Raw genomic sequence first — 14,981 nt, 5'->3', positions numbered from 1 at the left:
AAAGAATAAAAACTATATAATATGTAATTAATAAATTTGGTGCACTACTGTTTATGTCAGACTATGAAAAAGTATATATTTTACAAACTCGGAAGAATTTCTTCTCAATACAATAGTTACGTTGTAGCGTAGATAATTGCCGTTCTAATATATTTTTCATTTACGAATAATTGGTTGCGCAGATCACTGTGAGCGGTATGCAAATGAGAATAAAGTATAAAATGTGTTTACAATACTTTCTTACGATTGTTACTAATATCCGATTCCCATACTTGCTTGTGGTCAATCTTCCTCGAATTCGGTAACACAACATCGCGTGAAATGTTATAAGACCTAGGTACAACAACGAATTTCCCTTCTTTGGATTCTCTTTTTCATTGATTTTTCTTTTTATTATCATTTTTACTAATTATAGAAAAAATGTAATGACTAAGAGTGGTTTTCTCGCTGAAAGTCTTAGGTTATTACAAATATACTATGTGCCAATTATTATAAGTTACTGTAAGCTTATGATATATCAAAACAACATGTTGATTTTATTTGGATTTCAGGCGTGTTTTATGGAAATCACTCGATATTACTTTTTTAGTACTTATCTCACTAATTACTTTAAATATAAATAACAATCTCGTTGTTCGAAAGTTATCGGCATAACCGAGCAATCTTTATTTGAATTTGGATTTACCATTAGTTGCCTAACGTGGTGAGGTAAGATTATTTTAATAAAATTCAACTGAATTCAGTTGCAATTCGACTATTCTGATTTTTAGACTTTGTTTTGTGTTTCATTAATTTTTCTGTGCGTCTGATGGATCTTGAATATTACCGCATTCAATAGCCATTAGCCAACCATTGAGCTACACCAGTTTCTTTGTGTAATACATGTATGTACAGACATAAAACTGCTATTGCGGGCTTAATTTTTTGAAATCAACATATATTCGTTGAAATGTCAATACAAATGTTGACTGGTAAAAATCCTTGTTGTAAAATAACGTTCGGAAACATTGTTTTCTTTTTTACAAAATTCGTTATTTGGATTCGAACTCTTGGGCAGAATCAAAATGACCGCCGTAAGGCGCAGTTGTAATCTTATTTCGACTCTATACTGATTTTTGGAACTCGTTGAATATCAAATGTTGTTTCACGTCAAACAAAATGATAGCTGGAGTGACTGAAGTATAACTCTATCTTCAACTAAATACTAATAATCGATAATTTAGCCCACAAACATTACTTGTACATATGTACAAGTTTGCCTATTTCAGTTCAGTCATACCCTTCGCAAGTGTTCTCGAGTAATTTAAAATTCTCATTATAATGCTGAAAACATTGGGTCCAGTTCTTGATACACTACAATAATTAGTAGCTATTTTAATGTTTTTATATTCGAATTTATTTTCAATGTAACGTTTCCTTCTGCAGCGTAGGGTGCGACCTTAAAGCATATACTAATACAGGTAGCTTCGCATGTGCAGAAAGTGTGGCGGAGGAGTGAAAGAGTAAAGTATTTGCCCGTTATAACCTGTCTCTCTCGCTCTGCACCCGATTGATCGATACGTTTCCTCTCAACTAATCAAGCGTAGAGTGAGAGAAACGGAGTATCCCGAATACATATCTCGATCTCTCATCACTTGGCTGCAGTTTCACGAGATTGACGGCGTGTGTAGTTACCGCGGCATACATACAGGTCTAGAAACTCCGGTGGTGGGGGTATGTCCTCTTATTGAAGCACCGATCGTTTCGCCCAGTGACCACGAGTGTCGCTGCGATAGGGGGATGCAGGATTCAGGATGCTGAAATTTTGACCGAGTTTCTAGACCTGTATGTAAGACCGTGGTAGTTACCTCCGGTAGTATATGCTCTAAGGATGCGACTAGATATACATCATATACATATGTATGAATAGACAAACTGTACCCACCCATGGACATAAATGTAATCACTATGTTATCAAACATCGGCGATTCGCGCATGCGCAGAACTTCCTTACGAAATATGACAAGTGTGTAAGTGAGTGCGTGTGAACTGTGAAAGCCGACAGCGGTTAGCCGCTACTTGCCAGCATCAGTGCATGTATCAACTATCAGCATAGCTTTCCGCGCGTCCAGTCCAGTGTTTACCGTTTGCTGATAGCGGTGCTTTTCGACCCGTCGAGAAAAATGTTGCGATCTCGGACGGCAGCGAAAGCGGTTTCATTCCTCCGGAGTGGGGATGACTTGTTGGAGTAAAATCTTCGTACACAAGTCTAAAGTAATATCCGGTTAATGTGCGCGATGCATTTCGCTCTGGATATTTTGATTTTTGGTGCCCTTTTCGCTGTCGCACAAGCAGAAACTACCCAGCCATGGTACGAAACACTTCCCGCTGTTGCTATGGATTATAAAGTTCACATAGATCCCGGCAAAGAAGACTGCTACTTTCAATATGTCAATCCGGGAGCAACTTTTTATGTCAGCTTTCAGGTGCGATATACCCAAATATTATCTTGTTTATTTTTATGTTCTTTATATAACTATCCTTATCACGTTGATCTTGTTTTTGTTACTATCTTATTTAACGATTTATATACTTTATGCATGAATATGCTACTGTTTCTACTGATTTCAATGTACCATCTATTACTTCCTTATCCTGTCATCACATGCTCACTGTCTGTCTATCATGCTCCTTGATGAATAGAATGCTCAATCTTACGAAAATCTTTCAAATTTATTCAAGAGTAATGACAATTATCATCATTTCTAAAATAATGAAAATTTCAAATCAGATATAAGAAAGAAAACTTTATTCCATTCACATTCAAACATCATTTTAGGATATAATTTTAGCCATATGGAATGTAGATGGTCATAAATTAGTTCAATATATTTTTAATTAAGCATGAAACTATTCTCTTAATTATATGTCATTAGTTGTGTCATCATTTGGAAGTAACTATATCTCAAATGAACATTTCGAATTCACTTGAAAGTTCATTTTTCCAAAACTTTTCAACTCTTTCGTTAGTAAGTATACATAGAATTTTTTTTATCCAAAATTTAGGGAATCAACAGAATGATGTATGATTTTTTGACTCGAATCTATAATTGATTATAATGGTCAAGTATTGTTGAAATTTTGAAGTCTAAGTTCTAACATGTTTGAATTTAAATATGATACAGATTAAGTCGTTCCAAGAAAACTTTCTCATATCGTACCCAGTCATTTATTAATAAATGATCATTCTTTCAAACAGGTGTTGAGAGGCGGAGACGGAATGGCAGGCTTTGCTGTTAGGAATCCAACAGGGCAAATAGTATATCCTTACCAATGGCGAACAAGCGCTGATTATCAGGATCAATCTGCCACTGGAGGTTACTACAGTGTTTGCATCGATAATCAATTCTCCAGATTCGCGTCAAAACTGGTTAATCTTTACCTAACTGTGATAAGGTAAGTTGATGATGTGGACTTGCTGAATTAATATCTATCTGCATGCATTTATTATCAATCATAATAATTCATTCGGAAACTCAGCGTTGTTATTCTACTGTGAAACTGAGAATAAACAGAATTTGAAACAGTTCCAAATTATAATCAGCAATTAGTATTTAATCTTGTATTTCATATATAGTTATTATCAAAAATATCACCGTTTTCCTTGAGGCATATTTAAATGTTGCTTAAAGAATTTGAATATACAAACTCTGATTATGTTTTTGTGATGTTCTTCAGTATGTTCGAAAATGTGACGTCTAAATATGTAACCGAGATACTTTTTCATAATTCGTTTGTCAATAATCACTCTTTTTTTATACTTGGCGCAGATACGATCAATGGGATAAATTCACAAAAGAACTCAACGAGTTGAATCTATCTGTTGAAAATTTCACGGTAAGATATTCACTAAGAATACATAACTTTAATAGTTATTTTTTAATGATAAATTCAAAATAAGGTAATGATATTATACCAACTATTAATTACAGTGGTTTATTTCGTGTTTGTATACTTCATACCCTCATCTCTTTACTAAACATAATTAATCATTTTCAGAGAACAATTGTTGGAGTTGAGAAGAATATCAATGAGATGCTGCAAATTCAGCACTTGAGTCGAAGTCGGGAGGCTAGAGACATAAATTTATTATTGGATAATAATTCCTATGTACAAAATTGGTCAATCGCACAATTGTTAGTGATAACAGCAACAACGACGCTGCAAGTTTACTTCGTAAGGAGATTATTTGAAGTGAAGCCGTCCGGATACTCGAGAGTACGGATATAAGTATATCCGAGAAAAAACAATCGACTGAAATAGTGTAGAAATAAGAATTGGCGGTGTTTTTTATACTAGAATATATTTCCACTGCGTTATTCTCTTTGCATACTTGACTGAACATGATCTACATCTTTATCTATTCAATTCTGTGTCTACGTAAAATTTTAATAATGTACGTATACTTGAAATGGCAAATAGTTAAAACTATACTAGATTACAAACAGGTCTAAATATCAACCGTTGCTCAGTATACTGACAGATGAACTGTGCCAATTCTTGTACTCACTATACGTACTTACGGTTATTCCGTTCAAGATAAAAAAGAAAAAAAAAAAAAAAAAAACGCCTCACTGAAACGAAGTCAACAATACGATTCGATTATATGTAATGTCAAATCATCGCATTCCAGTTTTTCAAATTTTTTAATTCAGTCCACGTGCTAATGAAGCTTCTGGTACTAGGACAAACTTGTACTGATCATTTTATGAATTTAATACTTTAGTTACTGGTGAAATCAATTTATTACGTTTATCTTTACTTGCTACGTCGCTCCAGTTCTACTTCCAATATTCGTTATACGTAACTCTTAGATTTTCCTGCTCGTCAATCTATACCCATAATCCCATTCCCTTATTCCTGAATAAGCATGAAATTCTGTAAACTGAAATAACATAACTGAAGCCTCTTCAATTTCTTCTTAAAGAAAACAAACAAAAGACTCTTACGAGAGTGGTCAAAGTGAATCGAATTAAAAGCATTTTCCATTTCACAATTAAGGTCATCAACGATTCTACACTATTAGGATAAGTCCTAGAATCTTGAATTATCAGATTCTAGGTCTGGTGATCGAAGGGTTAGGATTTGCACATGCGAATCTAAAATCTTCGTTTTACTAGAACGCGCCCCAAGTTTAGTAATTAAGAATATTCTCATATGGGTACGTATATGTATGGTAGAGCTTCAACTGTGGGCATAAAAATACATACATGTACGAAATCTAAATTTATAATTGTAAAAATGATGTTGAATATCTGCATATGTCTATAACTTTTTGAAAAATTAATAAAGGTTCACTTACTTTTGATAAGCACGGGTTTTTAAGTAATCTCTTCTCATATTTTTATAGATCATTATGTAGGCTTGACTAATCATCAGATTCGTCCTTTCTGAAAAGTTCAGTATTTCTGAACGATTTTAAGTTTGCTAATACTATCGTGAAAAATCCAGTCCAATAGCATGGAAAAATGGCCATACATTTCAGGGACTAGATTTTTACGGATGATACTAGTTGGATTAATCATTAGTACCTACATATGGTGAAAATGAGTAGGATGAAGATTGTAGCTACGATAAATAAATATTATTTTATTTCTTTATGTACAATGTAAAACTTTTTGATTTAACTATGTATTTGAGCACTAAAGTACGACATTTATGATATATAGAGTATAAGCTTCCAGATTGTCAAGTACTTTTATATGTGTGCCGGCAGCCTCGCAGCTCGAGTATTACAAAGCAGTGTTTGCTCAGCGTAAACTTCGTTCGAGTATAATATTTAGTCGGTAAACACCTTTGATCAAAAGGTTGACGAATTCCTACAGCCATCGGATTTACATAATAATTTGATAATGCTCCTGCATTCTCTGTTAACTCTGTCCCGATTTGCAGCCGGTACGAAGTTGCAAATTGGATGAAATTTTTCACCCGTTGTTCAGACATATCACAGGTTTTTACTGTACAATAACGTATACATATGCATATACATTTGTATAAAAATTGATTGAGTATAATCATTTACGTGGAATATTTTTTTCTTCAGGACTGAGTCAGTGCGTCACGCTATTTCTGCCTCTCTTCTGAAGCAAATTCCCTGTAACAGCAAGGAGCCGATGTCTTTGCTTAAGATTTCTTGCACGGACATGTTCAGAGGCTACTTCTTTTGTATAATTTGCGGGGAACCAACCCTGCTCGCTATCTAATAGTTTTTCCCCGTGATTCCAACCATCCGCCATTTTTCGTAGGACGTTTATAACGTCTCCTGAAAAATAAAAATGAAACGTAATCGCTCGTAGATTTTGAAGTAGAAACATGTATATGCCAACATTGCAAGGTTGGTTAGCAACCAAGTTGACTCGAAGGAATATCGCGTAGAAGTTAATTAATTGTATTTCATAACCATATCCTTGTCGACATATCCGTTGACGATATGGCGTCAGAAGTGATTCAGCTGATCGATGTAGATAAATTTCATAAATATCAGAACGCAGAAACCATTATGCAAGCGGTCGTACTTTCATTTTGTGACATTAAGTCGATGTGGATTAAAATACGCGCTAAAAATCCGTTTTTATTATTAAATAAGACCTAGTCAACGTATGTTTACCGCCATGCTCGACGGCGTCTTCGGAATTTAAGAATCCAAAGACTGCGTCCATTGCTAGGCGAACAATATTTACAAAAGTAGACAAATTTCTCTGAAAAAGTTCTAACATGAGCTAAAAAAATTTATATTCCTTTGAGAATAAAATTTAGGGGTGGATGTCAAAACTTAGAAGGATCAATATTTGGAATAGCCGATGTATCGAAATTTCGAACACGCGGAAATAAAATAACGAAAGATGAGTGTGTGTTACTGATTAGTAGTCGTTCCATCGATCTATCTAATCGAGATTTCGAACAATTCATCTTTCGTTAATTTATTTCCGCATGTTTGAAATTTCGATATATTGGCCATTTCAAATATAGATCCTTCCAAGTTTTGACCCCCACCCTAATTCAGAGACAAATGTCTGCACATTACTTGCAAGACCTATATGATATCTTCTTTTCACTTTTTATACACAATCAATTTACCAGGGTGTAAAGCAAGCTCGTCCGGTTGCACAGGTGCATAAGAATACACCGCCATTACTTGAGGACAGTCCCAACTCTCGTACAGCGTTTCACCAATAAGACTAGATTTTGGTGGACTGATAACATCCATCCACCGCATAAGCTCTGTGTCACTCTCGCACGTCAAAACAAATTCCACTTCGCGTCCCATGTGATTTTCAAGCAACGTTAGTATCATTGCATGACGACCAGCCCACGGCGAATCTTCCGTAACTGATTCCATTGTCACTAAACTCCTCTTACATATGTCAATCACTGTATACGTTTCATCGTGAGAGCTAAACCAACAAAGAAAATAAGCATTAGTTAAACAGTCGGACAGCGCACAGGATTAACTGTATCCTTAAGAAGACTGGTCTATAGTCTTCTTGGCTGTATCCACTTTGTATTATTGAATAGTAAATTTGGTTGGACTGTATTCTAATGCAATGATTGTCAATTTATGTTCACGTCAAACTGAAAAATCATTTTCACCGTCATTTATACCATTATTTTACTTTCAAATTCCAATCGCCTGAGCCAGTTATATCAAAGAATAATACAAGCGTACATTTACTAATTCCTCCGAAAATTTCACATTATTTTAGAGTGTAAAACTATAGATCAAATCAAGGCCCGAAACGGCAGTAAATTTTATAACTAATCGTTTTGAGGAAGTGGGATTAAGCATACCTGAATGTAATCAACTGGAATCAAGTTGTTTGATTATTCAATGAAGTGAAATGTTTGCCAGTTCTGATAAACTTCAAGTGGGTTAAGTCTAATCAGTATACTATTAAAGACATCGTTAGATTAATGACACACTTTTTTATTCAGATAATATCGACTCACCTTAATTTCGGCTTGGTGACCAAAAGGTAGTCCATCAGCAAGAAAAGGTGCAACGAAGTCTTAGTGAGCCTTTTTCCGAAAGTCAACTTGTAATCACCGTCTGTTTTAGGCGAGAGTTGAATGACTGGACCACTTCTAATTAAATATCTGTCCCTCAATGTTATTGGTGTTAACTTCGGCGAATACTCCAACTTTCTGAAATGAGGATAACAGCGTTGTTATATATTTAATAGTTCAACTTTGTATGACGAGTTTCCATGATTGCCGAAATTAGAAATATCATTTAGCACACTTAATTAAAACGTGTTCAACATGATTTTGCGTACCGTGCTAATGCTTCCATTTCAACTTGTCTTCCAGCAGCTCTCGCCCCTTCATTGCACTCTGTTACCACCCTGCTCAAGCTGGCTAAAACATTTTCCCACAAAGTGCGCTCAGGGTGGTCAGATCCGAGTTTAGTCAAAACTGCGTCAGCTAACAAAGGCAGTCTAAGATATGGAAAAATGAGGGTAGTTAATTGTTGTCTTTCAATCATGAATACTTTTATACCGGTTACGTCGATTACTGTAATCAATACCTTGTAACTCTTTGCATGGGCAGCATAAGGAAGGAATGTAGCGATAAACTCTGACAGGCGGGATGTGTTTCGATACGAAATAGAATCTCTAGAAATTTAGAACCCTTTCTCCCCCTGTAAGTAAGATGTAATATTACAAATAACTATATCGATCAGAGCTTGGTATTTATTTGGCCTCATAATCGGAATCAACTTACCTCAGCTCTTTCAGAGTTGTATCAATGGTGACTTGGTTGGAGCAGTATTGCACATAGACATTGCAGGACCTTTTTGCATGTTTGAATAAGACATCTGGTAAACCATACATCATTGGATCATCCATCCAAACATTTTCTAAATCAGCCAATAACCTTTCGGAAGCTTTTCGGATGCCAGGAACTCCGCCGAAAAGTTTCTCTTTTTCCAACGGGGACAAGATTCCTGAATTCAATTCTGCGTTCTTGACAAATTCTTCTTCAAGAACGCGCAGTGAACTCAAATACGAAGCTTCCGAAGTAAGGATCTCAAATTTGGCTTCTTGTAGTTTCCGCTCTTCGGCAGTAAGTTTTTCTGTGATCAAACATTGCGATTCATTACACGGGCTGTTAAGTGTTGAAATATCATAATTAGCTTTATTTAGTTGTAGTAGTGGAACTCACGATGAAGACCGTTATTCACAACTTGAGGCGTTTGACACCATAGGGTTCTGTGACCGGGCTTTGCGAGGTCAGTCGTAGCTTGTGTTGGAATCAGACCTTCGACCTGCGAAGAAGACAAAGATGAAAACTGATCGATCGCTTCCGGAGTGAAGTTCGAGAGGAACTATGTCTCATCAAAAATGAAATTTAAATACGATTTACCTCTTCATAGCCGTCGGAGTCAGATTCGAAGGCAACTCTGGCAGCGGCAGCAGCGTAAAATTGATAGAGAGGTTCTTCGGCGAGAAGACTACATCGGTCTGTAATTTGAGGTAAATAAAAACACATCAACGTTTGAGAATAACTTACAAATTTGAAAGCTCGGGTCGATTATTACACACCTGCATTACTGTTCTGGGACTGTACAGAGTCGTCGTCTTGCCAACTCTTCGATTCACCACTCGACCAATTTCCATTGCTATAAATTTTCTCCTTATCATTGGCATAAGTTACGCTAAAGTTATTCTCATTGTTGTCCAAGTAGAAGGTTGACAGTCCCATTACACTCTTGCGAAAATGTTTCTTGAAGCTGAAGTACTTTTTGTGATCGGCAGTATTGGTACCGACTTGGTTCCCTGCACTTGGATCCTTGGGGATGGTTTCACTGTAGATGGTTTCATGCTCGCCCGCGCTTTTCTTGCGTATCCTGCCCAAGCTCCCTTTAGTGAGGCTCCAAGTACGGCGCAACAACTTCATTCTTCTGCCCAAGGTTTGTGTAAGACTTGCCTCTCTTGGCGGCGGTGGCGTTGGCCGAGAAGGTGCTTCCAAGTAGACGTCATCTTTATCCGGAGACAAGCCATTACCTTCTGGATTTTCTTTCTCAGTTTCAGAGTCCGAACTAAAGTCATCGAGTTGCGACGAATAGAGTGACTCGTAGTTGCTGTTATCGGATCCTGAGTCTGATTGGAAAAAAATTACACGTAGAATTATCCGCTGAGAGAAGTAAAAACAACTTATCTGGATAATCACTTAACAAGGGATGTTAATTTATGAATGAAGAGTTATTGAATCGTGATGCTACGAAGAAAGCGGATCAAATAAGCACGAAAGAAAAATAGTACTCGTCTAAAAGTAGGAAGGAAAATCAGGTGATATTGACAAAAGCATTAGGACTAAGCAAATGTTACTTAAATTAATTACACAATCCACACTCCACTCTCGTATAATTGAATCGAATTTCGTTGAATATGTAATCGCAACGACATTCAGCCAAAATTCAATTGCAGTAGTGAAAATTGAAGAATTCGTACAGCTTCGACAATTCTTTAGTCTAGTATTCATAAAACGTTAGTATTCATCCTCTGTCTTCAATAGTTTACGATCTGGAATGTTGCCTACAATATATTCAGATACGATAGGTACGTTTAGAAATATTCGAATGGATAGAAAATTGACTTGTTGTTAGATCGAATCAAAAGTTTTCATCTTGGTATCGTGGTCAGGGATTGCAAGTGGAAAGTAAGCATAATGGATACAGTTTCCTAGGCCACTGATCGTGAAGCAACATCATGGATATTTTCAAACGCCTATACAGGTTTGGGTATCGCATCCTAGTTCTTTGCATGTTGTAAACTACGTCACGGAACGGTGGATATATTCTACTGAAGGTAGCTATAACGATTATGCGGCAATGAATATGCTGAAAAGCAAAGGATCTTATAATATTCAGATTGTGAGACGATAGAGATGGGCGACAGCTTTACATATATGCAAATTGTAAACTTGACAGAACCGTTTTTCTCTGTGCGCATATTTTCTTTAAGTGAAAAAAGAATTGAATATCCGTTTTAGAGGATTTGGAAACCATGGCAACAATCAACTCGAGAGCAATTTTTGTAGTCGCAAATTCTGGCGAACAGAGGCGAAATTCACAAGGCACAAAGACCCAAATAACATTTTTAAATCGACTGTCCCGGGTCTTTTGAACAATTTTTGAGCCTTTGTGCTTCGTGGAAAACAGCTATCACCCCCACAAAAAATTCTTTAAAGATGCTATTCAACAGGTATATAAATACTCGATCTTTAAAATTTTTAGTAAATTAATTTTAGTAAGTATTATATAATTTTAGTAGTAGTAGTAAAAAAATTAAATCAATTTTAAGCAAGGCTAAAACAGCCTTTACAATTCTTTGCGCTTGTTTTCTCAATTCCAAATCGTAAGCCTCTAATCGGTGGACTAAGTAAATTACATATTATGCATTAAGAGGCAGTTACGTTCACAGATTGTTAAGTTACACTTAACAGCGTTGACTATAATAAAATACTAATGACATCCAGTCGAAGACGTCACATTTAAATTGTACCCGGTATCTGAGATATCCGGAAAGAATTACAATGTTACGCCGTATTACATTAATGTCCATGCGTGAATAAAGCGAGACCTCAGAACAAGGTCCATTAACGGATGCCAATGATAATTAAGCGAATCGTCACGTGACTTGTGCATCATCGGATACCAGTTTAATTGAAAGCAAGATCGTAGTTTGAAAAGCGATGAGAATGAACGATCGTGGTATCTATTAAATTAAATCAGGAAGTGTAGGACCTTCGTTAACGTAACAGGACAACTCTTGCACCTCTCTTAGTTCGTCTCTAACAGGAACCAAAAGTCTCAACTGAACTAGGCCACACTCGAATTGTTGATCCTTCAAAATGCCATCATCGCAATCCGAATTAGCGAGGATGAATTTTCTCTCTTGGGAACCAAGCAGCAATACCGATCCGGTACCAAGGCTGACAGCGACTTGAAACGAATCTCAAGGTTAACCCACGGCATGATCTCACCACACCTCAGACTACATCGCGTTGATGCAGGTATATACATACATGTACACGGTATATATAGAGTAGTATCCGCAAGTAGAAGTTCGATTTTCTCCAAGGAGGAACTTACCCTGAGTATTCGGCCTCCGAGACAATGTTCGTAAGCTTTCCCTCATTACGAAATTATCAACTCATCACGCACAACGTTTGAATTTCTTTCCATTGAATTTGACAGCCAGCCTTGTCCCAGTCTTGCGTCGCGCTAGCCTCCAGAAAACGCGACTTGAATACCTTACTGTATAAGTTGAATGTTAAAACCTCAGGACCGGCACCGCGCACGTTTAGAGCTTCGAGGCTCAGAATCGACTGAGAACGCGATATCGCGCGCTTTCACTTGGTCTCTCTACTCAAGTCATATACGAACACTATAACGCGATTCGTGTTATACGTATTCGTAACAGCACTTGCGTTTCTTTGCAACATTGCTTTTTCTTGCACTGGAATTTTTTTAAACATTTTTCTTCGCGTCAGTACTTGCCCAGTGGATTCTGTAATGTGAAGTATAGATGCCTACAACCGAATATTAGTAAAAGACTAGTGCAAGGGTACCACATAAAGGTATACCACACACCAATACACGAACGTACGTGAATGTTATACTATAACATCATGATAGTTTAATAATTTTTGTGCAATTCCCCTGACTCAATTTACATAACTTGACACTCGAATGATTATCAGGTAAATCGGTTGCCTTGCTGAAGCTATAGATCTTTGAGGTAAAAACTCTGTTTAGAACACGTTGTGTGGTATAATAAGGTGCAACAATTTGCACATAAGTGTGATTCCGCCGTTTGAGAAACGATCATAATCAGAATGAAGAAAGTGTTGAAAACCGATTTAAGTTTTAATTTCTACTAAATAAATTTCACTCTTTATGGTTGTAGTCCTGGTCTAACGTGTTTGTGTGTGTGTGTGTGTGTGTGTGTGTGTGTGTGTGTGTGTGTGTGTGTGTGTGTGTGTGTGTGTGTGTGTGTTCAAGTGGGTGTTAGTTGTCCATTTCTATTACGTATGTATACTTGGAGTATGCTCACGTAGTATACTGCACATATGAAGAAAAAAAGTATGGCATAAGGTTGCGCTGAAGCATAATTATTCCATTGTGCAGGCAAAATTGAATTGCTTTCGCTGACTATAAAATCATGGGAATGCGAGACGTTCCATCCCACGCAGCTTGAAGCTAACCGGATTAAAAACCAGATGAGGCTTCCAGAAGTATGCAAACTTGAGAATATCAAAGGTATACAGTATATATGTAAATTTTAGTCAAACTGGCTTTTATTTTTGTCACGATCAGTTCGTTGCACCGACAATAAGTACATGTGTGGAGCGATTGAAAGTTGTACACATCTTTCTAATACGAGAGACTTTTCTTTTCATGAAAAATTCATCTAGTTACTTGAAACATTATAAATTTTCAGAAATGTATAATCCTCCTATTGATAATATCAGATCAAACCTCTTTCGAGATGAACAAGTGACCATCACAAAAAATAAGTTTGTCCAGCATTGTTGGAGACAGCGTTAAATATTTGTCAAAAATTTCCTCGCATCAATTTTCGTGATATTCACGAACGTACAAGATTAAAAACATATTTGAAAAATAATTCACCTCTTTTACCTTGCACACATGCAGTATCAAAGTCATGAATTATACCTGTGTCGGATACATGAACATGTGTAATTAATTTCTAGATACAGGCCTGAAGCTGAAGGTAATTTTAGGAGAACGTGACTCTTTTTGCTTCCTGCTGATCTATAAGGTAAGGATTTCCAATAACGGCTAAATACGCATGCGCGATATATCCGGTGAGCCGAAATGGGCCTGAAGATACAGTTTTCTACGCTTACCGACTCGTTCAAATAGATCGTGATCTGAATCCAGTCGGTAATTGCAGCAAACTACAATTACTGGTTATTGTTATCATTATTACTTCAAAAAATTAATTTCGAACGCTTCGTTGTTTAATCCAGTGTAATCGGTAATCGATTTTTTACTCCAAATTTTATAGCCGCTATAATTTACTCGCTGTATACACAATAAAGTTATAAAAATTCATCAACTCAAGCCGAATCACGTAAATTTGATACACAGAAAATTTTCATATCGGTTTGATACTTTCGGCTTCGGCCTTCCCGACATTTTGAAAATACCGTTTGCAACAACGTACACGTAACAATCCAATCCGCATTGTGCATTAATAAGTACGAGCAGGATATTGATGGAAAGTTGATTGTGAAGATCGTGGTCATCGTGATTATCGTGATCGTTAGGTGGTCATGGTCACGCGTAACACGTACAAACTTTTACTTGGTACATGTAGCGCGTGACTCTTGTGTCGATGATTCAACACATCTATAATATTACTTTATGCTTGGCTGTGTTTCAGGCTACGATATGTGCACCCATACCACCATCGTCAGCATAGTGAGTTTGTCACGGCGAGAGGCAAACATCATCGCTAATCAGTTGGGCGAAATATGTAGAACCGAAAGTATGGTATTTACACATGGCGTATGGACTCACAGTCGCTTCAACACATGATTCACACCAGAGTTTCTATTCTCATACGAACGAAAAATACTCTCGTGAATTATACAATCGAACCACCAATGAAGAATCGATTTTCTGATGTCAACGATTTATGTATGCGGATGCATAGTGTTGGAGAAATGCTGTGTGATGCAAACATCTTATGAATAATTAATTTTTTTGTGCAAAAGGTGACGATTTATCTGATGTCTGTAATTGAAACCTGTAATATTTAAGCCTATGTTCAACGGCATGCCTTAGTATTTAATTCGTTCGTTTAGTTATATAAGCACGAATTGTATAATGATCAAATTAATATCTAGGATTGAACGATAGATGTAAAACAGGCATGATTTCAGCGTTCTACCATAAATGTGACAAATTC

General features: G+C 36.6%; 2 protein-coding genes across 2 annotated transcripts in view; one reads left to right on the top strand and one right to left on the bottom strand.

The window, feature by feature from the left end:
* Window positions 1–81: 81 nt before the first annotated feature.
* Window positions 82–6,025, top strand: LOC124223101 (transmembrane emp24 domain-containing protein 5). The gene is made up of 4 exons (XM_046634790.2): window positions 82–2,465; window positions 3,239–3,435; window positions 3,810–3,876; window positions 4,039–6,025. Exons 1-4 carry the CDS (start codon window positions 2,268–2,270, stop codon window positions 4,267–4,269), a joined length of 693 nt encoding a protein of 230 aa, XP_046490746.1. The 5' UTR covers window positions 82–2,267; the 3' UTR covers window positions 4,270–6,025.
* The window catches only part of Exn (Ephexin), a 24,076-nt gene continuing 14,703 nt past the window's right edge, over window positions 5,609–14,981 (bottom strand). Inside the window, exons 5-13 of the mRNA XM_046634771.2 lie at window positions 9,582–10,139; window positions 9,403–9,500; window positions 9,202–9,304; window positions 8,761–9,112; window positions 8,564–8,677; window positions 8,313–8,474; window positions 7,987–8,181; window positions 7,117–7,433; window positions 5,609–6,301 (exon numbers count right to left, since the gene is read on the bottom strand). Coding sequence (XP_046490727.1) covers window positions 6,090–6,301; window positions 7,117–7,433; window positions 7,987–8,181; window positions 8,313–8,474; window positions 8,564–8,677; window positions 8,761–9,112; window positions 9,202–9,304; window positions 9,403–9,500; window positions 9,582–10,139 — 2,111 coding nt within the window. The 3' untranslated portion in view covers window positions 5,609–6,089. The remainder of the gene's footprint in view (window positions 6,302–7,116; window positions 7,434–7,986; window positions 8,182–8,312; window positions 8,475–8,563; window positions 8,678–8,760; window positions 9,113–9,201; window positions 9,305–9,402; window positions 9,501–9,581; window positions 10,140–14,981) is intronic.

The sequence above is a fragment of the Neodiprion pinetum genome, chromosome 7 (assembly GCF_021155775.2).
Source record: "Neodiprion pinetum isolate iyNeoPine1 chromosome 7, iyNeoPine1.2, whole genome shotgun sequence".
NCBI lineage: Eukaryota > Metazoa > Arthropoda > Insecta > Hymenoptera > Diprionidae > Neodiprion > Neodiprion pinetum.
This window is presented reverse-complemented; position numbering and strand designations above follow the sequence as displayed.